Source organism: Thunnus albacares, chromosome 21, assembly GCF_914725855.1.
Source record: "Thunnus albacares chromosome 21, fThuAlb1.1, whole genome shotgun sequence".
Classification (NCBI taxonomy): Eukaryota; Metazoa; Chordata; class Actinopteri; order Scombriformes; family Scombridae; genus Thunnus; species Thunnus albacares.
Window position 1 is genome coordinate 1,137,843 of NC_058126.1, and position 26,943 is coordinate 1,164,785.

The 26,943-nt window shown below is 48.7% G+C and overlaps 1 protein-coding gene across 17 annotated transcripts in view; it reads right to left on the reverse strand.

Annotated features, from left to right (window-relative positions):
* The window catches only part of LOC122972216 (histone-lysine N-methyltransferase 2C-like), a 91,125-nt gene that overhangs the window by 15,659 nt on the left and 48,523 nt on the right, over nucleotides 1-26,943 (reverse strand). For 9 of the 17 annotated variants that reach the window (XM_044339103.1, XM_044339119.1, XM_044339111.1 and 6 more), the window contains 31 exons: nucleotides 23,823-24,378; nucleotides 22,424-23,316; nucleotides 21,318-21,596; nucleotides 20,869-21,233; nucleotides 20,065-20,255; nucleotides 19,453-19,881; nucleotides 18,898-19,289; nucleotides 18,154-18,265; nucleotides 17,798-18,073; nucleotides 17,097-17,214; nucleotides 16,048-16,144; nucleotides 15,721-15,784; nucleotides 14,558-14,790; nucleotides 13,161-13,610; nucleotides 12,532-12,639; nucleotides 11,336-12,259; nucleotides 10,806-11,255; nucleotides 10,305-10,466; nucleotides 9,244-9,379; nucleotides 8,748-8,871; nucleotides 8,443-8,618; nucleotides 7,731-7,843; nucleotides 7,502-7,639; nucleotides 5,076-5,127; nucleotides 4,349-4,470; nucleotides 4,042-4,140; nucleotides 2,252-2,386; nucleotides 2,042-2,169; nucleotides 1,762-1,957; nucleotides 1,393-1,602; nucleotides 72-451 (listed from right to left, as the gene is read on the reverse strand). In XM_044339103.1, the coding sequence (XP_044195038.1) occupies nucleotides 72-451; nucleotides 1,393-1,602; nucleotides 1,762-1,957; nucleotides 2,042-2,169; nucleotides 2,252-2,386; nucleotides 4,042-4,140; nucleotides 4,349-4,470; nucleotides 5,076-5,127; nucleotides 7,502-7,639; nucleotides 7,731-7,843; nucleotides 8,443-8,618; nucleotides 8,748-8,871; nucleotides 9,244-9,379; nucleotides 10,305-10,466; nucleotides 10,806-11,255; nucleotides 11,336-12,259; nucleotides 12,532-12,639; nucleotides 13,161-13,610; nucleotides 14,558-14,790; nucleotides 15,721-15,784; nucleotides 16,048-16,144; nucleotides 17,097-17,214; nucleotides 17,798-18,073; nucleotides 18,154-18,265; nucleotides 18,898-19,289; nucleotides 19,453-19,881; nucleotides 20,065-20,255; nucleotides 20,869-21,233; nucleotides 21,318-21,596; nucleotides 22,424-23,316; nucleotides 23,823-24,378 (8,108 nt within the window). The remainder of the gene's footprint in view (nucleotides 1-71; nucleotides 452-1,392; nucleotides 1,603-1,761; nucleotides 1,958-2,041; nucleotides 2,170-2,251; nucleotides 2,387-4,041; nucleotides 4,141-4,348; nucleotides 4,471-5,075; nucleotides 5,128-7,501; nucleotides 7,640-7,730; nucleotides 7,844-8,442; nucleotides 8,619-8,747; nucleotides 8,872-9,243; nucleotides 9,380-10,304; nucleotides 10,467-10,805; nucleotides 11,256-11,335; nucleotides 12,260-12,531; nucleotides 12,640-13,160; nucleotides 13,611-14,557; nucleotides 14,791-15,720; nucleotides 15,785-16,047; nucleotides 16,145-17,096; nucleotides 17,215-17,797; nucleotides 18,074-18,153; nucleotides 18,266-18,897; nucleotides 19,290-19,452; nucleotides 19,882-20,064; nucleotides 20,256-20,868; nucleotides 21,234-21,317; nucleotides 21,597-22,423; nucleotides 23,317-23,822; nucleotides 24,379-26,943) is intronic. The other 8 variants (XM_044339120.1, XM_044339104.1, XM_044339118.1 and 5 more) reach the window with 6 other exon arrangements.

A 26,943-nucleotide genomic window follows, 5' to 3' on the forward strand; every position in this document is an offset into this window, starting at 1 on the left:
ATTCAATTATCCAAAAAACCTCCAAAAAGAACAATAATCTTGTGAGTGAATCTGAGGCAGTGACAGATTACCGGCTGCTGTGGCGCATACTCCAGTAGATGCGGTTGGCATGGTAACCGATGGGGAAGATGGCGGTCTTGTTGTGGAAGGCGTTCATCTGCTGTGGGAGGAGCCTTCCGATGGCACGGAACAGCAGGCTGCCGACCCTGAAGGTGTGCTGCCGCTCGCCGCGCTGCACCACGGCGGCGATCTGCCGTGCCTCGTCTCGCTGCACGAACACCCGCCTGAACACAGCGAAGCAGCGCAGCTCAGAGTCGTACGGGTCAGAGGCCATCACCGCTGCGGGGTCAGGGGTGGGCCCTGGGGTGGAGGAGGGGGAGCCACTGGTGGACCTGTCCCCGCCGAGAGGAACCATCCTGGGCTTGTGGAGGTGGCAAAGCATCGTCTTATCCTGGAAGAGACAGAGTGTGTGATGGATTCTCAAGGTGTTCACTGTACCTGAGGCAGATACATCTGTGAACTAACATTAATGTCTAGTGTGTGAAGTTAGCAGCACTGAAGGTCATTCAGGTGTAGTGTCCTTATAATTTAAGTAGGGGCGCAGCAGTAACAAATACTAATGGTTTGGTATGTTATTGGTACAGCAGGAAAATAAAAAGAAAGGAGCTGCAGTGGAAAAAGAAAACAACCTTTCTGCTTCTTGTAGGGAGTCAGAACACCTGCTGACAGCTGTTTTATGATGATTTATGGTCAGAACTGGTTCTTACGATGTGTCCGACCACGTCCGATATCAAATGTGTTTATGGTTGTTCTGACTCACTCAAAGCTGACTGTAACAGAGTGGGGAGGGGGGATAACTGAGCATATTTTAATAATAGTGTTGCTCTCAGTCATTGTCATGGGAGGATCGTCCAACTCAGGTCTCTTGTTTGTCATTCTGATGGCAGCAGCACTACATGAGCAGGGTAACATACAAAGGGAAGGGTTGCATAAACCCATAAACCCGCTTCTTAGAGCGGCAGTTCCACCTGGAACTGCCGCTCTAAGAAGATTATTAAACTTTTTTAAAGATATGTTTTTGGAGCACTTTTTGCCTTTAAAGGAGAGCTGATAGTAGAGAAACAGGCAGGAAATGGGGGAGACAGAGAGAGGAGTATGACATGCAACAAGGATCCCAAGCCGGAGTTGAACCGGGGACATTGTTGTTATGTGGCATGCACTAACCATTCGGCTACTGGGGCGCTCCGGTCATTAAACTATTATGACAGTATTTGTTTGGGTCACAGACCACCGAACTGAGGAAGTCACGAAACAAACATCCAGTACCGAACGGTTTAGGACAAACATACGTACTGATACACCCCTCAGTTGAACTGTGTGTCTCAGTGTTACCTTGAAGAAAGTGCAGCGCGCCTGCAGCGCGCAGGTGAAGTGGTAGGTGTTTGTGCAGCGGAGCCGGTTGCAGCCACTGGTGGCTCCGGTCTGCTGACAGTGAGCACAGCGCAGCGTCAGACCGCGTCTCAGAGCCAGCTCCACATTGATCAGAGCACCAGCCTGAGTCTCATACACCTCGCTGGACCACAGAGCACAGTTCAGATGGACCTGAGACACAGAGAGAGACAGGAACCATCAAAGACCCTGCAGGTCTGTCAAAGACTCTAAGGGTCCTGCAGGTCTGTCAGAGACCCTGCAGGTCCGTCAGAGACGCTGCAGGTCTGTTAGAGACGCTGCAGGTCTGTTAGAGACCAGGTCCACACTCACCCAGAGGTCCAGGTCCAGATTCAGCAGTCTGGCAGGTCCATCAGTTGGTCCGTCTCCCAGCTGGTGACAGAAGCAGCACCTCCGCTGGTCTCTAGGCAACGGGTCAGGACGAAGACACGCCCCCAATTTCTCCAACAGCACGTCCACTTCCGCCTCTGTCGGCATGGCAACCACCTCGCTGGACATGCAAGGACCCCTGGGTAACAAGACAGACACATGCTAACAGGCTAGCTGCAAGGCTAACATGCCAACCTGGTCAGAGTGATGCTAACATGCTAACCTGGTCAGAGTGATGTTAACACTCCAACGTCTCCAGCGAGAACTCTTGACCTTCTTCCCGTGGCGAGACGACGGTGAGTCGTCTCCTCCTGGGACCGCACGGGGGCGGGGCTTCAACTTCACTTTCACCTGTCAACCGATAAATAAAAAACACGTTAGATAGCAGATCATCTGATCAATCGACCATCATTTAACCACTAACCACACCCACCTTTAGGCTGTCCATACGGGGCCTGGTCTCCGTGGTGACTGCGGGGGAGGCAGGGGACGGGGGGGAGGTGGGCAGGGAGTGCACAGCGATGGAGGACATGTTGTTGGCGTACTGATGCTGCACTCTGCTGGCACACTGAGGACAGACACACGTATGATGTCATCAGACTACACATTTCTATCTGCAGGTGTGGAGTCTGAAATACTGTTTACCTGTAGTGAGGCTCCAATGACAGACATGTATCACGGTGCATTATGGGAACCGTAGTTTGACCCATACTAGAGACTAAAGATCAGAACCATTGACTGTGTATAAATATGAACAACAGGACATCCAGAAGTGAAACCAAAACATCACTCAGCCCGTATCTGAACATGTGGAGCATATTCTGATACTCTGTTATAACATCTTTATTTAAGATTTCAGGGGTATTTCGATAGATCAATATCGTCTATCAAATAATGCTCCCACTACAGAATCATTTTATATTACACCACTACTCACTTCCTGTATACTGTTAGAATGTGGGGCCTGACCACTGAGGAGGAAGATTTACGGACATTTATTATAGGCTATAATAAAGCATGATGTCATTGCTTAGTATAGATGATCGATCAATAAAGAAGCCATCGTCTGATTTCACCTATATGGATTTCACACATATCTGTTACTGACATGTAACCTGGTCTATAAAGCTAATGCTAATGTAGTAGTCAGTGGACAGATTAGACTGTAATATCTCTACCACTCCAACACACCACCAGTGTGCTATAATGACAATCTGGTTGCCATGGTAACCATTCTGTGTTTGAGGAAGAAGGTTAACTGTTAGACAGGAAGTGACACTGGCTGGAGCGGAGCTTTAAATGCACCTCGGAGGAGACAAGGAACCACAGGTGTATCCTCTGCAGAAGTTTTTTTACTGGACCGCGACACCCCTTTGATAGAGTGAGTTTATTGACTGGTTATTGATTGATCAGCTGATCTGGCAGGCTGTTGTGGAAACAGCTTTACTGTAATATTAATATACGTGATTGTAATCAGGAAAACTACCTGTGGAAACAGGACTGAGGGCACCAACAGTAGCTGTTCATATTTATTCATCAAATAAAAATGATTGAATTATGGATCAATCATAAAAAACACTTTTCTTTATCTTCACAAGCCAAAAAGCTTCTTTTCTTGCTCTGTTTCAGAGCGTTTCAGCTCCTTCAGGTCAATATGACGTCACACAGCTGCGTCTCCTATAAAATCATCCTGAGCCTGAAAAGGACGTCAGACTGACACAAACTAAATATTTTATTTACACATATTCTGCTGTTTTTATTGCTGTTGTTTGCCGGTTCTGTTCTTTCAGTAATTAACAGATTTAAATCCTCTGTTTGAGTTTTATTGTGTGACAGACACTGCTGTAGATCTATAATCAAATAATAAAACACTGGAGCAGCTATCAGGTGTTTTCCTTCCCGCTGTCAATATGTATTAATTATCAAGTGTTAAAGTTAAAGTGTTACTTAATGGTACATGAACTTTATGTTTAAACTGTTTCTTAATCATTTCTACATTATGAAAATTAGTAATCATCATAGAAAATTTAAAAATATAAGTCATATTGATCACTGACTTATTTACATTTGACAGTTGAGGTGATTTGTGTCATGAGTAGTTTCCGTCTCCTCAAAATGTCACTGTTTGGTGAATTAAATTCCTCCGTCCTCGCTGGGAGGAGACGCGAGGAGGAGACGCGTTAGTCGAATGAAAAGCTCCCACACACTCATGTGACCTCTCACCTTGTTCCCAGCTGTTCTGCTCTGCAGGCCAGATGTGTAGAGAGCAGAGCAGTCCGGACTGCAGAAAACCAGGCTGGATCCTGGTCTGGACTGACCCTCCTGTAACACACACACACACACACACACACACACACACACACACACACAACAATGTAAATAAACAAAAGATAACTACACACTTGTTATTTCTTGTAAAACTTTATTTTTTATTAAAACTATCTGAAAATTATCCAAAGCTCTGAAATGTAAACGTAAATAAAAAGAGTAAAAAGTATGTAAAGTAAAATAAAATACTAGTGTGTTCGACCTGTTTGAGCTCCTTGATGATGCGAACTCCATTTCCCAGCAGCACCTTGCAGTAGCTGCAACACTGAGGCCTGGTAGCGCCAGTAGCAGAGCCGCCATGTTGGCTGTAGTCCATCCTGACGCCTAAACACAACACACACACACACACACACACACGTAAGGAGCGAGTTTCATCCAGATGTGAACACATTTCTGTTAGTTTCATGTACTGATGTGAGGAAGGTTACAGTCTCCTCATCATCGCTCCATACACATCTGATGTTTTCAGCTCTTCAGTGGTGTTTCAGTCACATGATTCATGTACGTTATCATTTATTCACTCAGTCTGTTTATCCACACAACTACTGTTACACCTCAGACAGCAGGAAACTCTTTTTTAATACTATTTTATGCACAAATTGAGAATGTAAATCAAAACAAATGGACTGAAATGCACTTTGTGTTCTTCAGTCATGCTCATATCAAACATTTAAGTTGTTTCCACCTTAAATATCATACTGCTGGTTTGTTGTGTCACATTCTGTCACCAGTGTTTCACTATCAATATGATCGGAAAATGTACATTTAACTGTAAAGTGTATCATCAGACAACAGTAAACTTTTACTTTATTTTTTTAAAAAATGTTCACAAAAACAGGAAGACGGAAGATGAAAGAAACATGATCACAACTGAGAGGAAGAGGACAGGAAGGACAGATGAGAGAAAAACAGAGTGAGTGAATACAAACCAGTGATTCCAGCAGCTGGTGGAGGTCTCTGCTGTCTGCTGCCTGCTGCACCCTACACACACACACACACACACACACACACACACACAGTCAGTCCACTGCAGTGTATTGATCCTCCACAGCTGACATCACAGTCCAACAGACAGCTAATCACTATGAATGATCTCTTCATCATTAAAGTCTGCCAGCAGGCCTCTGCTGCCTGGACATTATTTATGACTAGAGGTGTAATGGTGCGTGTATTTGTCCCCAAACATTCAGTACAGGATGTTTAGTTTGTAATGCTCCATGACCCAAACAATTACTGTCAAAATAGTTTAATTATCCACGTAGTCCGACATATGGAACAATAATTCTAGAGCACGAGTTCCACCCGGAACGTTTCGGCAGCGCACCACTTAGCTGTAGCTGCTCCTGAGTGTATGCTAGCCAGCTTAGCCAAGGTACCGTGGTTACTGTGGTTACCCTGCAGTGTCGCTGCCGTCAGAGTGACAAACGAGAGACCCAAAACACTGAGTGCAACACTATTAAACTATTATAAAAAATGCCCCGTATCTCCATAGTGAAACAATACCATGTCCCCCTCCCCTCTCTGTGACGGTGGTCCCCCTCCCCTCTCTGTGACAGACGTCTCCCTCCCCTCTCTGTGACGGTGGTCTCCCTCCCCTCTCTGTGACGGACGTCTCCCTCCCCTCTCTGTGACGGACGTCTCCCTCCCCTCTCTGTGACGGTGGTCCCCCCCCCTCTCTGTGACGGTGGTCTCCCTCCCCTCTCTGTGACGGACGTCTCCCTCCCCTCTCTGTGACGGTGGTCCCCCTCCCCTCTCTGTGACGGTGGTCCCCCTCCCCTCTCTGTGACGGTGGTCTCCCTCCCCTCTCTGTGACGGTGGTCTCCCTCCCCTCTCTGTGACGGACGTCTCCCTCCCCTCTCTGTGACGGACGTCTCCCTCCCCTCTCTGTGACGGTGGTCCCCCTCCCCTCTCTGTGACAGACGTCTCCCTCCCCTCTCTGTGACGGTGGTCTCCCTCCCCTCTCTGTGACAGACGTCTCCCTCCCCTCTCTGTGACGGTGGTCCCCCTCCCCTCTCTGTGACGGTGGTCTCCCTCCCCTCTCTGTGACGGTGGTCTCCCTCCCCTCTCTGTGACGGTGGTCTCCCTCCCCTCTCTGTGACGGATGTCTCCCTCCCCTCTCTGTGACGGTGGTCTCCCTCCCCTCTCTGTGACGGTGGTCTCCCTCCCCTCTCTGTGACGGTGGTCCCCCTCCCCTCTCTGTGACGGTGGTCTCCCTCCCCTCTCTGTGACGGTGGTCTCCCTCCCCTCTCTGTGACGGACGTCTCCCTCCCCTCTCTGTGACGGACGTCTCCCTCCCCTCTCTGTGACGGTGGTCCCCCTCCCCTCTCTGTGACAGACGTCTCCCTCCCCTCTCTGTGACGGTGGTCTCCCTCCCCTCTCTGTGACAGACGTCTCCCTCCCCTCTCTGTGACGGTGGTCCCCCTCCCCTCTCTGTGACGGTGGTCTCCCTCCCCTCTCTGTGACGGTGGTCTCCCTCCCCTCTCTGTGACGGTGGTCTCCCTCCCCTCTCTGTGACGGATGTCTCCCTCCCCTCTCTGTGACGGTGGTCTCCCTCCCCTCTCTGTGACGGTGGTCTCCCTCCCCTCTCTGTGACTGTCGGCTTTTCTATCCGCCTTTGAGTGAAACCGTTCAGATCAACAATCTAACATTTGATTTCTGAGGTAGTCAGACAGAGTGTCTGAGAACCATTTCTGAGAGAGAAAAATATAGTTAAAGTATTGCAGTAAAAGTACATAAGTATTATGAGCTTGATGTAGTTAAAGTATTGCAGTAAAAGTACATAAGTATTATGAGCTTGATGTAGTTAAAGTATTGCAGTAAAAGTACATAAGTATTATGAGCTTGATGTAGTTAAAGTATTGCAGTAAAAGTAGTGGTTTGGTCCCTCTGACTGATATATTATTATATATGACATCATTAGATTATTAATAGTGAAGCATCAGTGTTAGAGCAGCATGTTACTGTTGTAGCTGCTGGAGGTGGAGCTAGTTTACACTACTTTATATACAGTCAGACCATAAATCATCATAAAACAGCAGTCAGCAGTTGTCCTGACAGGAACAGAAAGGTTGTTTTTCTTTTTTGCTGCAGCACAACTAAACTGTGTCAGTAACAGTTTCCACTGCAGCACAATGAGCCATTGTTGGATGTTTAAATTTTTCAAAATAAAAGGACCAAAATGTTATTTTCTACCTTTCTTTCTTCCTGCTGTAACGAAAACATACTGAACTGTGATTTTTGTGTACTGTTACACCGCTAATTAAGACATTTTGTAACAAATTAAACATTCAGAAGTGAGTTTCAGGCTTCAGAGATGCGAGCCAGTCCGGCGGGGAAAAGGAGCTGTGATGCTCACCTGAGGCAGCGGCACTCGGACGCCGGCCAGCAGGGACAGAGCGCTGCGCTCGAGGCCCCCGGCTCGGCTCAGCTGGTAGTCGTTGGGAACGGGGACCCTCAGCAGCTCCGCCACCGCCGCCATGACACCTGTGACGTTCTGGAAGCACACAGTCACAGTGATGTCATCAGGAGGTGGGCAGGAGGGAGGGGCTAATGATGATGCAACAGACAGAGAGAGATCTGCTTACCTGAGCAGCAACTGGGTTCAAGGTGATCGCTATGGTAACCAGGTCTGTGCTAGAGCAGGAGGAAGGACCCTGATGGTTAGGCTCCGCCTTCACTTCCTGTTTCACTGCAGAGCCTGGACACACACGGACACACACACACACACATATACACGTTTTACACAAAAACTATGCTTGTTACTGTAATTGCAATAAAAGCTTTGTGAGTATAAAGCCAATAAGAGTAATTTATCCAACAAACATCAGTGTTTCACTTCTGCTCTGTTCCTTAAAGCAGCTACACTGCCAAGAGTTTCCATGGCAACGACACAGAGGTTGACTCACATTTTCAGAACAACGCTGCTCAGAGGCTCCAAAATGCTATTGATTTCTGAATGAATGGATATTTGGCCTTCTTTTTTAGCATTAAAGAAAATATTTTCAAATGCCAAAAATAACACCACTCCACAAAATAACTCCACTCAGTGTTGATGTCAGAAATATTACCTCTTTTACTGACATTCAGATTAGTTTCAAGCGTTATTGAGTTTATATAGTGACTTTGCTGTTGCTGCTCTAGAAAGATTTAATTATATTTAAAATATAAATAAATTCTAATTCTGTTCTGAATTTATTCTTCTTAAAAAGAAATATATTTTTAAAGAAGCAATTCTTTAGTAATGAAAAAGAACCAATAAGAGTATCGATAGAATCCTAATGATACCCGATGACTCACCTTTCCCCCAGGCACAGGGCATGATGGGTATTGGAGGCGAGGGGCAGGGCGAGGGGGGCTCCAGTTTGATGAAGGAGAGGTCGGGGTATCTGCTGACCTCCATGTCCGCCACGCTCTCCGGAGACGACGACGGGACGAAGCCGTCTGGGCTGCTGCGCCCCGACGAGTCCTGGACCCTGAAGAAGAAAACACACGAAGAAGAAGAGACGTCATGTGACACTTTTCATTTTTCTAAAATCAAAACACATCAGAAGCTGACTGACATCAGGTGTGGACAGGTGTGACATCAGAGGCAGGTTGTTTACCTGAGCTCTTCCTGGTTGTTGTGGGGCGGAGTCGGCAGGGAGGCGGGGACGTCTACTGTCTTGGAGGTGTGGTTTAGTGCCAGAAGCTCCTCCCCCTTCTGCTTCAGACCGGACACACCTTTCACTGCGAGAAACGAGACACGTTTAATCATCACGAAGAGCCGCTGTGGCTCCGTGTAGCATGTGAGACAGGTGTGATACAGGTGTGTTGTGTGATACAGGTGTGAGACAGTAACACCCGGCAGTAACACTCGTCAGTAACACCTGGCCCACAGTCGGACCTCCAGCTGAGGTCAGGACTGCTCTGTGGAAAGAAATATTCTTCCCAGTTTGGTGTGGAAGAACCAAACTGGGAAGAATATTTCTGTGTCCACAGTAGTCAGTTAATTATCTGTTAGAGAAACTGATCAATGTCTTCTGATACCTGAGAGGCACAAACTGTGACCAGGCGTCTTTTCACTTCATGCATGTTCCTCTGTGACGGCCATATTCTTACCGTCCTGCTCGCTGAGCTCCTTCCTGCTCAGCTCCTCTGTCGTGGCGAAGCCGTTGACCAGTTTCTGCCTGGCGACAGGCGGGGGTGTGGGGGGCAGGGATGCTGGAGGAGTGGGGGGGTTACTGAGGTTATTCTGCTGGAGAGAGAGAGAGAGAGAGATGTTAAAAACTGAGTGTACTGCAGTATTACTGTCTACTCCAGTATTATTATTATTTACGTTTTTATTGGGGTTTCAAACATTTACATGCAGCCTCCACACTACTCACACACTGAACAAATCTCTCAAAGATTTATGCTCAACTTCTGTTCTGTTCATGAGCTCATGAGTGTTTGAAGCTGATCTGAGGGCGACGTTTAGTTCTGGATCAGGATCTTGCGGTGGGATTTTTCTGAAGTGTACTTCAGTTTCTATACATGAATGAACATTTTACATTTTTCCATTGGACTTATTTTACACCCGTTTGCCTCCAGAAGATGTTCCTCAGCAGCTCAAACCTCTGCTTTAAACACATAAAGGTATGTTTATCTACCTGTTGGGTCAAGTGATCCAGGGCAGGAAATGAACTTTTCTTTACAGCGGCTTTTTTTGCCCTCATGAAATGTTTCGGGGGCATTGTGGATCATTTACAGGGCAGTTTTTTCAAATGATGGGAAATACCTTCTTACTACGAGTGACCCTTATAATGCAAGAACATTTAATGGGTAAAATACTGTAATACTGAGTTATAATCTCAGTTACAAATTAGAATTTTGTGACACATTTTCAAAAGTATAAACAATTTAAAACATTTAAAAGCCTGTTCCAAGGGCAACTTTATAGTTTTTAGGGGTGTTTTGCCCCCGAAGCCTCGTCACTTTCTGACCCTGTGATGCATCCAGACCTTCACTCTGTGGTCCAACATGTTACTGGTAAACACTGTTCTTCTTCATTTATACCTGTTAAATCATATTTCAGAAAATCTTTTTGATATGGACTCCAAATCTCTATTAATGATTAAATCAAATTATTGATGGCTAACAGTGTATCTGCTCCTAGTGTAGTCGTGCTGCAGTATAAATACCTTGTATATGAGCTGGGAGTAGTAGTCTGTGACTCCATCCAGGCAGGCGTTACCGAAGGAGCCGCTCAGCCTGGAGTCTCTGCCCAGAGACGAGCTGCCATAGGGGGGGAACAGACTCAGATCCACCCCCAGAACCGGCTCCATGAGGGGCAGCACCGAGAGCTGCGGGGGGGAAGAGTCAATAATCAATACAGTTGATCTGATGTTCACACGTTGTCACTTCTGCCCTCAAACAACAGAATAAACTTTTAGCTTTGTTGTGTTTTTATCCTCCTTTAATATTGTAACTGTACGTCACATAAATGTACCAGAGACAGAAGGAAAGAACAACAGATGAAAGAAAGGAAGCAAAGGAACAAATGTAAGAAGAAAGAAAGTACAGAGGAAATAAAGAAAGATGATAATTTATCTCATGTTGGAGGTAAAAAGTAAAATATTGTACTTGGAAGAAGTAACAACTGAAGCAAGCTGCAAGGTGAGGACAGAGTCGAGGGAGTCTACCTGTCTGAGGTGAGTCATCAGCGGGTCGGAGGAGGAGGCGTTGAGTGTCTTCTCCTCCTCCTCTCTCTTCCTCCTCTTGTTTTTGGGAGGAGCTTTGTCTTTGTCAGGCCGTGCGACTCTCTTACAGCGCTGAGGCTTCTTCTTTCCCGAGGAGTCCAGGTCCCGACCCGGACTGTCCAGCGTCATCACGTTGCCGTGGGAACCGGGTCTGTCCTCCTCCTCGGACCGGATGCTCTCATTGGACAGCTGGCGGCGGGCGGCAGGCGGAACCTGGCCGGTGGGCGACGGCGTGGTGGCCGGAGAGGCTTTGTCCTTCAGCAGGTGTCTGAGCAGCTCCTTCCCTCCGTCTCCCTCCTTCCCTCCCCCGTGGAGAGGCGAAGAGCAGAATCCATCACCCTCCTCCATCTTCACCATGCCTCCGCTGCAGGCTCCGCGCTCCTCCCGCTCCTCCTGCAGAGAAGACAGAGTGATGTTACATTTTACTAAAACCATCAAATATGTCACAGTAACACCTCAGACAAACTGCTAACCTTGACCTCCAGACTGAGTCCCGACAGGGGGCCTCTCTGAGCCTCCATGCCCGACAGGGAGCCTCTCTCCTGGGCAGAGCTGACGGACAGCTGCCTCTCCAGCTCTGACGATGGAGGCAGACCGGAGAGGGAGGAACTCTGTGGGAAGGAAAGATCTGATAGGTCCACGCTGCCCCGAGTGGGTGTGGAGCAGGAAGTGTCTGAGACAGCTGGAGTGGGCGGGGCTGTGATGTCATCAGAGTGAGAGGACAGTGGTGTCCTGGCTCCGCCGGTGGTGTCATCGCCATCCCTCTTCCTGCTCCTCTTCTTCTTTGGTTTGTCTTCGGGGATGATGTCAGAGTAGAGCTGGAGGAGGGAGGCGGGGCCTCCAGAGGAGGAGCAGGGGAAGGATGGGGGGAGGGGGGTAGAGGGGGAGGAAGAGGAGGAGTCGTGATCAAATCGATGACCCTGACCTCCAGGATGTGAGGGGGTGATACCTGCACCTCCTATCCCAGCTGGGTGCACCTGTCCCTGGGCAGAGGGCCCAGCGGGGCCAGGGAGTCTCGGTCTGGTCTGCAGGGTGGAGGGAGCTATATCCATGGGGGGTCCATGCTCAGGAGGGACTCTTCCCCGCTCTGCGGCCCCAGGCATTACACCTGGAGCTGGGTGAGCTCCAGGGTGCAGGGGCCCTCCTGTAAAGCCCTGCTGGAGGAACGGGGCCCCCGCCTGGCCCTGGAGGGGAGGGAGAGGTCTGGAGGCCGGGGGGGACTGGAGGAAGTCCTGCGGCAGCTCAGAGCTAAAGAAGGGCAACTGAGACAGACTTTCCCCAGGGGGGGCCCCGGGACCCGGAGGGGGCCCCACTCGAGCACCAGGACCCGGGGGGGCTCCCAGGAGGCCCTGCTGTTCCAGCTCCAGCCTCTGCTGCAGGACTCGATGGCGCTCCACCTGCAAGGACAGGAACAGGTGTGTTTCTACTTCCTGTTGTCTTCACATTAAAAGCACTATGTGTGTGTTTCTACTTCCTGTTGTCTTCACATTAAAAGCACTGTGTGTGTTTGTACTTCCTGTTGTCTTCACATTAAAAGCACTGTGTGTGTTTGTACTTCCTGTTGTCTTCACATTAAAAGCACTGTGTGTGTGTTTGTACTTCCTGTTGTCTTCACATTAAAAGCAGTGTGTGTGTGTTTGTACTTCCTGTTGTGTGTGAGCTGTTTTACCTCCTGCATGAGCTGAACTCTCTGCCTCTCCTGCTGCTCTCTCAGCCTCTCTCTCCTCTCTCTCTCCTGGAAACCTTCGCTGAACGGGTTGTTGTCGTCAAACTTCACCTGCAGGTTGACAGAGATCAGCATCGGAGCCTCTTTGTGCAGATATCTGACTCGGTGCTTAATATTTCTGGGAGCTCAAGAGGGAGGTGTTTATTTGGTGCTTTACTGCAGAAAATCACAGTTCTGTTTAAATACTAACAGTTAGATGCTTTATTATGAATATGTGTTGTTCAGGTTATTCTCTGTGTGTATGTGTAGTAAACCATTAGACTCCCTGCTGGTGTCCATCTCTTGCAGCACACTGCAGAGTCTCTACTGTGATCTGTGACACTGATCTTTGCTCCAGCACCGCCACACTACGTCTGATATTTGTTTTCTGATAATACAAAGCGTTATTCTTCCCAAAGGACTCATCCAGCAGCAGAGAATTAATCTGCAATTAATCTGGTTTTCTTGGATTTCTGGGATATTAACATGAACATGAACAGAACAAGACATTCTTCACTACTTTCTGATATTTTATGAACCAAACGATGAATGGAGGAGATGATGGGCAGGGCAGAGTAGAGCAGGTGTGTTACCTGAGGTGCGGCGGCGGCTCCGTCCCCTGCTGCCCCGTTGGACCCTCCAGCGGGGCCCCGCGGCCCCGCAGCGAAGCCCGCCGGCGGAGCGCTGAGGCTGGGCACCATGGCCGGAGGGGTCTGTGTGTGTAGTGAAGCCTGGGGGGTGTTAGGCAGGGCAGGGGGCATCTGAGGGGGCAGAAGAGGCGGCACCCTCTGCCCCATCACCCCCGGAGCCCCGCCCCCCGGGGTCCAGCCGGGGGGGACGTTCGGGAGTCGGGTCGGAGCGGGGCCGCCCGGGTGGGGCTGCATGGGAACGGGAGGCTGGGAGAGCAGGGTCTGGGGGATCGGGGCTGCTCCTCCTGCCGGCATCATGGGGGGGGCAGCCGGCTGTTGTTGCAGAACTCTCTGCTGCTGTTTGGTCCTGTAGTCCTCGATCAGCTCCGAATGATCCTTCTGCTGCTTCCGGATCTGCACACACAAACCAAACATCACAGCAGCACATATAACAAGAGATGAGTGTCAGTAAGACTAATTAAATATATATAAACATATATATCAGCTTAATCATGTTAGCTGCTTTAACATAACTCTGATATTAGTTTGTGCTGGTGTTATAATGTAGAGATTACATCACCTGATAAAACTTGTAAAAGAAAACTGAATAACAGGTTATCATTTGATGTATTCCTTCAATATATCATACATGTTTCAGACAGTGTTTAAGTTCAGTTTAGTGTTAGTTTGTGTGCTGTGTTTATTCTAAACTTAGTTCTTTGCTGTGTAAGATGAGGCAGTTGTGTGTCTAACAGTTAGTTTATTCTGTTATACCTTTACCTGAGCCAGTGATGAGATAAACTGTAGTTATGTAGATGTTTATGTGTAAAACTGATCAGCTTTAGAGGATAGTGTGGTTTGTCCTTAATTTAATATAGTAGTAATGTTATTTAGTGATGCTACTTGGTGCTTATGTACTGTCATATATGGTGGTGAAGAAAGTCTGTTCCTAGGTTAGCTGAACTTTTGACTTATGTTTCTATCTGAGGGTTGCTGACCTGTAAGGTTAGTAAACAGATGTCTTAAATTCTGTACGAGTAGTATTTAAGGGACTGGTTAAGTGCCAACCTTTCAGACAAAGAAAAGATAGCTAGGTGGTATCTTTGTCTCCAGAACTATGATGCATTATACTTCTGATTGTATTATTTGATTACATTATTTCATAACCTGACAATGCTCTCTTTGTGTGTTTATTGAGTGATCAGCTTCATTTAGTGTCAGAGAAACGTTGACAGGTAACAAATGAACGTCCTAAAAGCTGAGTGTGTTTAGTTGTCGGCTGATTCGGGTGAATTTAAATCATAAAAAACAAACTCGGTCCTTGTGAGAGCAGACGTGAGCGTCCAGGTGTAGTCGCGTACCTGCTCCAGCTGTTTCTGCACCGTGCCCTGCTGCTCGGTGATGTAGCGGAGCTGGGCGGCGTCGTCCTCGCCGAGCGCCCGGCCGGCCTTCTTGGCCGTTCTCTGTTTGGCCGACAGAGCCTTCTTGGTCTTGCGATGGGCGGCGATCTGGTCCTCCAGGAGGCGCTGCTGCATCTGCAGGAGCTGCTGCGTCTCCCCCAACCACTCCTCGTACTGCCGCCGCTGAGACTCGTCTGCAAACGCCACGTCACATTTCATCTGAGCAATACTGTCACAATACTGTTACACCGCCGGATCGATACACGTCGTAGTTTAGTAACATTTCTGGAATTTATAGATAAAAGACAGAAACACTCGACAGGAAAGACAGTCAGTCTGTTGAATTTCGTGTCTTGTGGTAACTGACATCATCACAACGTGCAGGATGTGATTACATATGACTCTTCATTGCTAGTAGTTTTGTTTTTTAAATCACATTATTTTCCTTTGCTTGCAGTTTTTCTCAATTCCTGAAATTTTAACCGCAAAGAGCACATAAAACATCACAAACTGTATCACAACTCTAAAAGTAAATCCTGCAGGCGGTGGGAAATAAGACAATCTGAATAGTAAGGAGCCCTTTAGTAAACCCTCATCTGTTCAGGGATCAACATGTGGAACTCAAATGGGATCATTTATAAAGAGGATCAGTCATGAGTGATCTGCTGCTTGTTGGATGAGTTTTATTAGTTTTTACTGTGTTTCTATATAAAGTGAAGAATCTCTGTTTGTCTCCAGAAACGTTCCTCCGATCTACTTCACTGTGTCGGGGACACGTGAGAAGTTCAATATTAATTAACTTGGAATAAACAAGAGAATAATAAACAGTGGGGGGGGGGCTGTTTGATATAAACACTGTCACATCACAGCGGGGCGGGGCTTCTGGGAGGAAAGAACAGAGGTGGAGGCAGTAAAACCAGCCAATAGAAGAATCAATCAATATAAAGGCTGTAAACTGCTTCAACGTTAGATTAAAACCATTTAGTTTATTAAATCCTTATCGTTTTCATTGATCCGTATAGATGCGGTTCTACAGAAATAATAATTGGCCTGTTCTGAACTGACTGCACTTCTATAAGCATTAAATCAAACATTAGTGTGACTGAATCCGCTCTGATACTCACTGACGAAGCCCGGGCCGAAGCTGGGAGGGTTGGGTCGCACCAGCTGAGGGTTCAACTTCCCGTCCTGACAGGAAGAGAAGACACTTCCTGTTAGATCCCACACTCAGCAGATACAGGAGACGTTAAAGACACAGTGAAGTGGACTGGACTGATCCTGCGCTACAACACAGCATCCAACCAGTAAAAGTTCAAATCACCAGTTTAACTTCGCTGTGTTACATCCTCCTCCTCCTCCTCCTCATCATCAGAGGAGGAGCCACTTCACTGCATCTTCATCTCTGACGGTGCTGTTACGTGTTGTTATGATTCTGTGGCGTTCATACACACCTGCACCTGCACCTGCACCTGCACCTGTCCCAGCAGGTGTGGAGGCTGCGGCGTCCCCTCTGGGGCCGGAGCCGGGGCCCCCGGAGCCTGCTGGAACCTGACACACACACACACACACACACACACAGAAATATGGAAGTGATTAATAGTGATGTTATAGTTTCACTGTCACAAAAATATACATGAATTTAAACATGTTCTGTAGAGCTTATTAGACAGAAAATTAATCAGCAATTACTTTGGTTTTAGCCAAAAATTCACTGATTCAGCTTCACAAACGTGAAAATTTGCTGCTTTTATTCATCTTACATGATGCAACAGGAAAATCTCTGAGAGAACAAGACATCTCCTCAAGTTGTGGGCATCTTTCACAATTTTCTGAAAATTCATAGACTAAACAATTAATATAGAAAAAGGATCTGTTAATGAATCAATAGGACAATAATCCCTATTTGCAGCTCTAGTTTACTGCATCACTCTGATCTGGATGCTGCTGTAAAATCTACTCCGAGAGCCGAGTCCACCTGAAGCTGCCCTGATCAACCAGTCTGATCTGTTCGGCTTCCCTCTGAAGACCAACACTGCCTCAGTCTATTATTGATCACTGCAGCAGCTTCTGGTTTGAAGCTCAGAGTTGCAGCTAACATCATAATCAATTAACATTAAATTTAGTGAAATATTGCAACAATAGGAGCCAACTGTCAATCAACACCCACACAGCAGACATCACAGCTATGATAAGTCTTCAAATCTTATTAATGGAGCAATAATTTCCAAAATGACCAGCAGCAGACTTATTAGAGGAGCTGAGTTTAGAGACTGAGACCAGAATGACTCGTTGAAAACAATGATGACTCAGTGTTTCTAGACAGAAGTTGGGAGTCAGTCGGGCAGCGAGCGGCCGTCTGTGATACTTTAAGATACTTCAGATTCAAGACATGAAGCTGCTGATTGGTTCACACCTAAACACACACACACACACACACACACGCACACACACACACACACACACACACACACACACACACACAGGTCAGAGTTCATCGCACCTGTTGATGACGATGGGGTTGAGTCCCAGGTTGCCCTGTTGAGTCATGACCTTGTTGATGCCCTTCAGAGCCACCATCTTGGCTTTCATGATGGGGTCTGAGATGGAGTCAAAGTCTGCTGAAAACACATACACACACACACACAGAGACACACACACACACACGCACACACACAGACACACACATACACAGACACACACAGACATACAGACACACACAGACATACACACACACACACACACACACACACAGACACACAGACACACACACACAGACACACACACACACACAGACACACATACACACACAGACACACACACACACACACACACACATACACAGACACACACAGACATACAGACACACACAGACATACACACACACACACACACACACACAGACACAGACACACAGACACACACAGACAGACACACACACACACACACACACACACACAGACACAAACAGACACAAACAGACACACACACACACACACACACACACACACACACACACACACACACAGACACACACACACACACACACAGACACACACACACACACACACACACACACACACAGACACACACACACACACACACACACAGAGTTTAGTGTGTTTTTGTTAACAACGTTCAACGGTCATAAAAAACTATTTGAAAAGCAGTTGGGGTCTGTTGGGGTTCAGGTCTGGATCTTACCCATGTTTGGGAACACGGGGTCTGAGCTGGACTTCTGTCTGATCATGGCCTGCATATGTTTCTGCTGCTGCTGCTCCTGGCGCTCCTGGTCCAGGAGATCCTGCAGGAGGAGCGGCTGCTCATCCAGGAGCAGTGGCTTGGTCTGGGTCTGGGTCTGGGTCTGGGGGCTGACGAGGAGGGACAGCGGGTGAGGTGGGGCAGGGGTTCCCTGAGGGGTGAGGAGGGCGGAGGGGGGCCCGGATGGTCTCTGTTGTTGCTGGAAGACAGCCGGTTGCCCTGGAGACAGGAGGAGACGGCTGATCAATAATCTATCAATACCGGCCTGATCAATAGTTCCAGAGAGAATGAACCTTTACCTCCAGCCATGGGGGGGTGAACTCCGGGAGCCGTGCCCAAGGACAGAGCCTGCTCCTGGGCCTGGAGAGCAGACAGGACCCCTGAAGCAGAACCAGAGTCCTCCAGCTTCTCCTGCAGGGACGCAACTTATTGATCATCTGTTTATACTGTCAGTGATTAGTAGTATACTATCATTGATTAGTAGTGGGCATGTAAATGATTAATTGGAATGGATTAAGAATATATGAACCGATAGGAGACGAGGGCCGTGTGGTGTAACTGTGTAGATTTGCTGCAGTACCCAGTTGTGCCACAAGGTGGAGCCTCTTACTGTTTAATGAGGTGCGTTTCAGGTGCATCTGTAGTGTAAAACAAACGCACCTCCCTCATGTTGATGAACGCTGACTGAAGCAGAGAGGAGTTTTTATTGTATTCATGCTGTAGTTTCATTTAATCTAGTTTTGATTTCACTCTGTTTTATTATTATTATAACTTTGTATTATATTATTATATTAACTGTGCATTAGTCTCAACTTGGTGTCTGTGTGTTCTGTCTTATTATTGGCTCGTCAGTTGTCTGTGAAGCATTTCAAATTGCACTAACCTGTATGAAAGGGGCTGTATAAATAAAGTTTGATTGATTGATTGTTGCCTGGTGGCTGCTCAGCTTAACTAGCTATCTGAGGCTCATGCTAATGCTAACTAGCAACTTGAACAGAAGCAGCGAGCCGCTGAGTTTTAAACGGAGGGAGAGACGGTCCTACCTTGGAACCAGGCAGGCTGGATCCTGCTGCCGCGGTCCCTGGAGCTCCTGGAGCTCCTGGAACTCCTGGGAGTCTTCTGGTGGTGATGAGCCCAGGTTGTGGTGAGGGGTGCTGGGCTTCTGTCTTGACGCCATCCTCCACTTCTTGTTTGACTTGACCAATCAGGTGGGCGTGATTATCCATCTTTCTGGGGGGGGCGCCCACTCGGTCCCGCCTCTCCCCTCCCTCCTTCTCCTCCATCGGCTCCCCCAGGTCCAGCTCTTCGTTGAACATATCCTTCTTGTCCTCCAGGTTGAGCTCGGGGTCGGCGTAGGCAATCAGGTCGAACTTCCCCGACAGCAGGAAGTCGTCCAGGTGGAGGTCATTAGGACCCAGGTCCAGGTCTTCTTTACCTGCAACAGCCAGCAGAGATCCAGAGAGTCAGACAGAGCAGAGCGGGGTCCAGGTTTAGACTGGCCCACAGTAAAGGTTTGTTCTGAGAGGGGCGCTAGAAGAAAGGTCATGTATCTGTATTTCTGATCTGAATCTAACGAGATGTGAATCGTGTGTTCGTACCGTCTTCAGGATCGAGGTTCAGGTTGAGGTCGACCAGATCTTTCACCTCCACGTCCTCCAGATCCTTCACAGCCGAGTCCTCCCCCTCTAGGTGCTCCTCTATCCCATCAGCCCCAGAAAGTGTTGACTCTGCTACGTGGCCCAGGTGCCGCTGATCCTGCTGGTTCAGCTGCTCCACACCGCCCGTCAGCAGCATCTGCTGGCCCAGGGCCCCCTCACCCATCCTGGCCCCCGGACCGGGCCTGGCCGGTGACAGCTGGGGGTCTCTGGGGTGCACCAGCGAGGCCTCGGGGTCCTGGGTGGCGGACAGCGAGAAGGGCAGCCTCAGACGGTTCTCTGGGACGCGGTGTCGAAGCTCGATGTAGGGTTGTCCCATGATGCTGTGCTGCTGGATGGGGAGGGAGCGGGACAGGAAGGGCTGGGGGACGGCTGGGAGGGGAAACATCATGTAAATATTTATTATTTAACTTATACAAGTTATCATTATTTCACAGTTGTTATTTTCAATATTTCCGCTTCTCTTTGGTTTCTCACCTGGAGTCACAGAAACAAAACATTTAAATAAGACAATTATTAAGTAATTAACGAACTGATCAATGAACCACTTCTCACCTGGCATCATGTGTTGGTGAGCATTAGGAGCGGCGAGGAGTCGGATGCCGGTGAACTCACCGGGCATCGGCCTTCTCATCTGGACAGGGACTCCCTCCGCTGCACTGAGCCCAGCACCAGGCACTGAACCCTGGGGAGGCCGCAGGAAGGTGTCCTGAAGGCCAGCTGGAGCTCCAGGAGGGACACCAAACCTGGAGAGGACATGAGGAGATATGAGTAAAACTAGTGCTGGGCGGTATACTGGTTTATCTGTTAGTAGTAGAAATAAACATTGAGTCTGAACCAAAGTCACCACAGGAACTAGCCTCCTGTATAGCATTATGGCTAACTACATCTGTGGCAGTTTGTTTTTTTGTGTGAGCATAGATAAGTAGTAACTTAGTAACGGCGTGTCTCTCCTGATTGGCTGCTGACAGCGCTGCCACACTGGAGGGTGGAGGAGGAGACGCAGAGACGCTGCTACGTCTGTTCAAACAGAAGTTTAACCGACTTCACTGCATTGAAGCCAGAGCTGAGAGTCAGAGCAGAAACACAGTCGCTCTGCATCGCTGCATGTCCTCCACTTCCATCATCTGGCGTTGATTCATTTTGAAAGACCGAAGGCCAATGAGGAAACTCCAACACGGCCAGCCGACCAATGGTGAAACTTCATCACTCACTCAGGCACTCATGCACAACTGCAGTTATAGGGCTGACCCCACTGTTGCAGTCTAGCCAAAAATACCATGATACACATTTTTGGTCATACTGCCCTCTGTGAAACACAACACACCATCAGATCAGTCAGTTTGTTGCTCCTCTCACCTCAGGGCTGGTCCTCGGACTCCCAGCTCCCTGGAGAGACTCTGCCTGGGGAAGGGAGCCTCACTGGGGAGGAAGCCCCTCTGCTGCTCCCCTGGGAAACCTCCAGGAAACCGCGGGGCTCCAGCAGGAGCTCCAGCTGCCCCAGCAGGCCTCACTGTGCCGGGGTAAGGAGGCGGGGGACGCCCAAACAAGTCTGCTGGAGGTGGGTTGGAGATGGATGAGGGGTCCTGGGACCAGGGACGTGGTGTGGCGGGGCCCGGTGGAGCAGCAGGTGGAACAGCAGGTGGTTCCTGCAGACCTTTCTCCTGCCGCAGAGCGCTCTTCTGCTGCTGCTGCCTTAGGATGAGCTGCCGGAGCCTCTGACGCTGCACAGGACAGGAGCTGTTAGAGAGCGCGGGACACAACCAGCTGACAACAAACACTCAACACCTGAAGAACATCTGTCCTACCTGTCTCAGCTTCTCCTCGGAGTCACCAAGCTGAGGAAGCATGCTCATTGGTCCATCTAAGGAAGCCACACTCAACACTGCCATTTCATTGGCTACCGTCTTATCTGTCTGTGAGGGGCCTGGTGTCATGTGACCCTGCTCGAAGGGGTCGTGCCCTGGAGTCTGACTGGCCAAGCCAGTGAAGCCGATCTCCTCTGACATCCCAGGGTGCTTTGGGGTCTGGCTGCTGGGGGTTCTGGGAAATGAGTCCTGTTGTTGTCTTCCTGGAGACTGCTGCAACTGAGAGAGAAAACAAACAAAAGTCAAGCAAAATTAAAGGAAAAAGAAATGTGCAGTGTACAGTACAGACATGTCAGCTGCAGTACAGACATGTAACCTGCAGTACAGACATGTTAGCTGCAGTACAGACATGTTAGCCGCAGTACAGACATGTTAGCCGCAGTACAGACATGTCAGCTGCAGTACAGACATGTTAGCCGCAGTACAGACATGTTAGCCGCAGTACAGACATGTCAGCTGCAGTACAGACATGTTAGCCGCAGTACAGACATGTAACCTGCAGTACAGACATGTAACCTGCAGTACAGACATGTAACCTGCAGTACAGACATGTTAGCCGCAGTACAGACATGTTAGCCGCAGTACAGACATGTCAGCTGCAGTACAGACATGTTAGTCGCAGTACAGACATGTAACCTGCAGTACAGACATGTAACCTGCAGTACAGACATGTAACCTGCAGTACAGACATGTTAGCCGCAGTGCAGACGTGTTAGCTGCAGTACAGACGTGTTAGCTGCAGTACAGACATGTTAGCTGCAGTACAGACATGTTAGCCGCAGTGCAGATGTGTAACCTGTAGTACAGACATGTTAGCTGCAGCACAGACATGTTAGCCGCAGCACAGACATGTTAGCCGCAGTACAGACATGTTAGCCGCAGTACAGACATGTTAGCCGCAGTACAGACATGTAAGCTGCAGTACAGACGTGTAACCTGCAGTACAGACATGTCAGCTGCAGTACAGATGTGTAACCTGCAGTACAGACATGTCAGCTGCAGTACAGATGTGTAACCTGCAGTACAGACAGTGTTTTATCTGTTACCTGGTGGTGTGTTTGGGTGAAGGTTACCGTCTCCCCAGGGAGACCTGGAGCCAGAGGGGAGGAGTCGGACCTTGCAGGCTGAGGAGGGAAGCTCTCTGCTGGGGCCTGGCTGAAGGCCTCAGGGGCCTTCTGGGGCCGCGGTGTGGAGGGCTGCTGGGCATAAGGGTCCGGTGAGGGCCGTGGTGTACCGGCTGGCTGGGCGTAGTGCTCGGTGCTCCGCTGGCTCCCTGGTGACTGAGGGAAGCGCTCGCCAACGGAGGGGCGGGGGGTGCCCGGGTTGGAGGCATACGGGTCGAGAGTTGGGTGGGAGGGGGACGGCCGACAGTTGGCTGACTGCTGGTTGTACTGGTCCAGTCGCAGGGCAGGTGGCGTGGTGAGGTATGTGGGGTCAGAATGTGGGCGCGGTGTGCCAGGGGTCTGGGGGTTGGTGTAGGGGTCAGGTGAGGGCCTGGAGGTCAAAGGTGACTGCTGGGCAAAGGGGTCAGAAATCTGCTGGCTGTAATCAGCTCTGGGGGTGCCGGGCGTCTGGGCATAGGGGCTGCGGTGGGGGGAGCTCAGCCCTGACAGTGGGCTGGAGGGAAATGACGGGTCCTGCGACTGGGGGAGGGCAAAGCCCAGGTCTGTGGGTCTGGATGGGTCCCTCCTTACTCCTCCTCCTGAGCTGCCAAACACCTCCTGCTGAGGTTGGTGCTGGGGAGGCATGGGGGCTTTAAACACCCCACCTTGGACCAGTTCACCCGCCCGACCGTACGAGTCAGCTACACGGATGTTACTGCTGTTATGAGGAGTCCTCTGGTAGGTCTCAGCTGCTCGGACGGCAACATGTCTGGCTGGATGGTCGGGGGCCGAGCCAGAGGGGGGGCTCATCACACCTGCTCTGCTCTGCTGCAGCGCTGGAAGGAGAAAACAAGGAGAGGACAGTCACTAGGAGGAGAAAACAAGGAGAGGACAGTCACTAGGAGGAGAAAACAAGGAGAGGACGGTCACTAGGAGGAGAAAACAAGGAGAGGACGGTCACTAGGAGGAGAAAACAAGGAGAAGACGGTCACTAGGAGGAGAAAACAAGGAGAGGACGGTCACTAGGAGGAGAAAACAAGGAGAGGACAGTCACTAGGAGGAGAAAACAAGGAGAGGACGGTCACTAGGAGGAGAAAACAAGGAGAGGACGGTCACTAGGAGGAGAAAACAAGGAGGGGACGGTCACTAGGAGGAGAAAACAAGGAGAGGACAGTCACTAGGAGGAGAAAACAAGGAGAGGACGGTCACTAGGAGGAGAAAACAAGGAGAGGACGGTCACTAGGAGGAGAAAACAAGGAGAGGACGGTCACTAGGAGGAGAAAACAAGGAGAGGACGGTCACTAGGAGGAGAAAACATGGAGTCGTCGTCACTCTGAGTTACCTTGTTGGGGTCCGAGCGCCCTGGAGATGTCGGAGGTTTTGGAGTCGGGGGATGGGGCAGGGGAGCCAAAAGCATCATGGGCTGGGGAGGCACTGAGGGAGTTGCAGCGCTGCTGCTGGGGAGCAGGGAGGCCGCCTCCCTGGGAGGCGGTGGGGCGCGGAGTCCCAGCTACCTTACTGTAGGGGTCCCAGGGTGACGAGGGGCGGGAGGAGGGTGGGGAGAACATCTGGGGGGAGGATGGGGGCTGGTGGAGGGGTGAGGAGGAGTGAGGGGAGTGAGGGAGCGAGGAGAAGCCAGAGGGGGGAGGAGCTTGGGGTCTGAGGAAGACATCGTCAGCCAATCCTGAACTCTGGAGGAGGTGCTGTCTGGCCTGAACCTCCCTGGGCTGGAGAGGGGAGGCGTTGCCCCCCGCGACAGGTTGCTGGGTCGTCATCATGGGGCTCTGATTGGCTAACAGCTGCTGCTGTCTCTGCTGCAGCAGCTGCTCGTTCTTCACCTGCTCCAGTTTCTGAGTGGCTTCGATCTTGGCCAGCTGTTTGCTCTTCTGACGCATTTGCTGAGAGAGAAACCAGAAACAACAAAAGGGCACAGAGCGACGCAGGAAGACAAGACACACAGAGTGACAGATGTCAGCGTGTTGTTTGGTCTCTACACGTGGAGTTAAAAACATGATGACATGGCAGCTAGTAATGCTCGCTGTCCCTCTCTCTCGCTCTCAGTAAATGTGGGAGAATCAGTGATGATGGTGAGTTTACAGCGTGCAGGGGGGGCAGCAGAAACCACACGACTAAAACAGTTCACGTTCATTTAACTGCAGGACGCATGTGTCCTGAATATAATTCAAATCCTCATATGTCGGATTATCATTCAGACTGTTGTAGTCTCATGTGGTTCTGGCGGTGCTGGAATGGTAGAGTGGTGGGGGGGGCTTTACAAGTCACCTGCTCACTGGTACTTCCTGTCTGTCTCTCACCTGGTTAATCACACCTGCAGTGATATCTGCTCACAGTGAATGTGAAGCTGCTGTCGTCCTTCACCAGACGGTCGACACGCTGAGGGGAAAACAGTCCTGCTCTCAGACCGGGACACACGCCGGATCTTCCTGTCACATGGTCTCAGCTGTCGATCAACTGCTTCTATCAGACTAGTTTTGTCTTAAAGACTCTGGGCACTGATGGTAGTCACTCCTACACTCCTGCTCCTCAGAGGATGAACCCTTCTGATTTGAATAACTAACTTTACATGTTAAGCTCCTCTGCAGGAGACTAAGAACATATAAATAAATCATCAGATTGTGGCTGTATTGAACTCTGAAAACTCGAGACATGAATGCTGCAGTAAAGGGTCTCTCTTCTCCAATCAGACATATGGACTGACCTTCTCTTTAAAAAACTGTTTATTCAGTGTTTTTTTATTCTACATTAAAGTTGATTTTGTGTGAAATCTATGAATCTGTAGGAATAATGAACATGAACAATCTAATATATTCATAATGTACAAATATATAAAATGTGGATGAAATAAATTATAGGAAATTATATGAAATGGAAGCTAATTTGTGCTGCTGTTAGTGGACGAGGTGCGTCAGAAATCCCCGCTGACTAGATCAATGAAGGTGATCAGGAAGTGACTGCGAATAAAATGCTGGTTTATTCTTGTTTGTTTGATAAATATCGATTATTAAATGAATAGTGGTTTAATATCAGTTCAGTTAACCACCAAACCGCTGTGATAAAGACACCAAATCCATACTGTCACAGCCCAATTCCACCCGGGAGCTTTATGACTTCTTCTCTAAACTTTCTCTACATTAGAAAAACAACAGAACCGCAGCCGGTCTGAAGCTGACAGGAAGTCCCCAGCTGCCCCCGTGAGAGCAGGAGAACACCAGCTGCTCTCAGCTCAGCGTGAGGCGGACGGTGAAGGACTGCAGCAGACCAACATTCAGAGCGAGGCAGTATCCCTTTATCAGAAAATCAGTCAGTTCTGAGACAGACTCAGGACCTCGGACACCGACTCTGGGCCACTTCAACATTACTGAGACCGGAATAAGTGAAACCGTTTGTTGTTTTCCTTTTTGTCAGTGACGTGTTCATTTGACACAATCAGATCAAACCTCAAATCCTCTCTGCTGTTTTTTAAAATGTTTAATGTGCTTATGTACCCAGAAACGATGACCGAGACCGATCCTGGATCCATGTGTCTGAAATCCTCTTTGGTTTGCTGAGTCTGCGCCGCTCAGCCTCACTGACACACGTGTAGATTTCAGTGTTTCTGTCCTGGAGGGCGCTGATGTTTTTATTCTGATCTGCAGTAGAGCTTTAAACCAGCATCCTTTCCTGTCATTTTCTGCTGCCAGATCTTTTTCTTTTTATTGTTTTTTTGTTGTTGTTTTGATATGTTTTCCTGTTTGGGAATTTTATTTTTTTTCTGAGAAGAAGGTGCAGATTTACAGATTGTTCAGCTGTCTGCTGGAGATCAGGAGTTTGAGTTATTTGTTCATGTTGTTTGTGAAGTAGTTTTGTTTGTGATGCTTTGAATCAGTCTGAATGTTGCAGGTTGTGCTTTCTCAGTGTGGAGACGCTCTAAAGACTCCAGCGGTGTTGTTGCTACTACATCTCTGCTGTAAAATGCCTCAGAGAGAAGCAACGCTGCGTTTTATTGTTCTGATCATGTGTGTGATGGTTGATAACTAATGTCTGCTGTGAGCTCCATTCATTTACATTAAACCCATAAAAGAGCATCCTGAAAGTGTTCTGTGTTGTCTGAGGTGTAGAAACGAATGTTAAAATGTCTCATTTTGTCCAAAACCCAAAGATATCAGTTTACGCTGAAACTTGACTGATGGATCTTTTAAGGCTGATGCTGAATTTACAAAATCTGATAATGATAAATCTGATAATGATAAATCTGATAATGATAGATCATCGATAGCAAAACACATAACAAACAGTTCTCTTAGATTAGTTTTTCATAAGTTTTGTTTTTTAACTGTGACCAGGAAACAGACCAACTAAACTCTGTTAGTGTGCTTCCATCCTCTTGTTTTTATGCACATTTTCAATTTGAGCAAAAAAAACCAAAACAAAACACGAGTTTAAATCCTGGAAGTGTTTTAAAA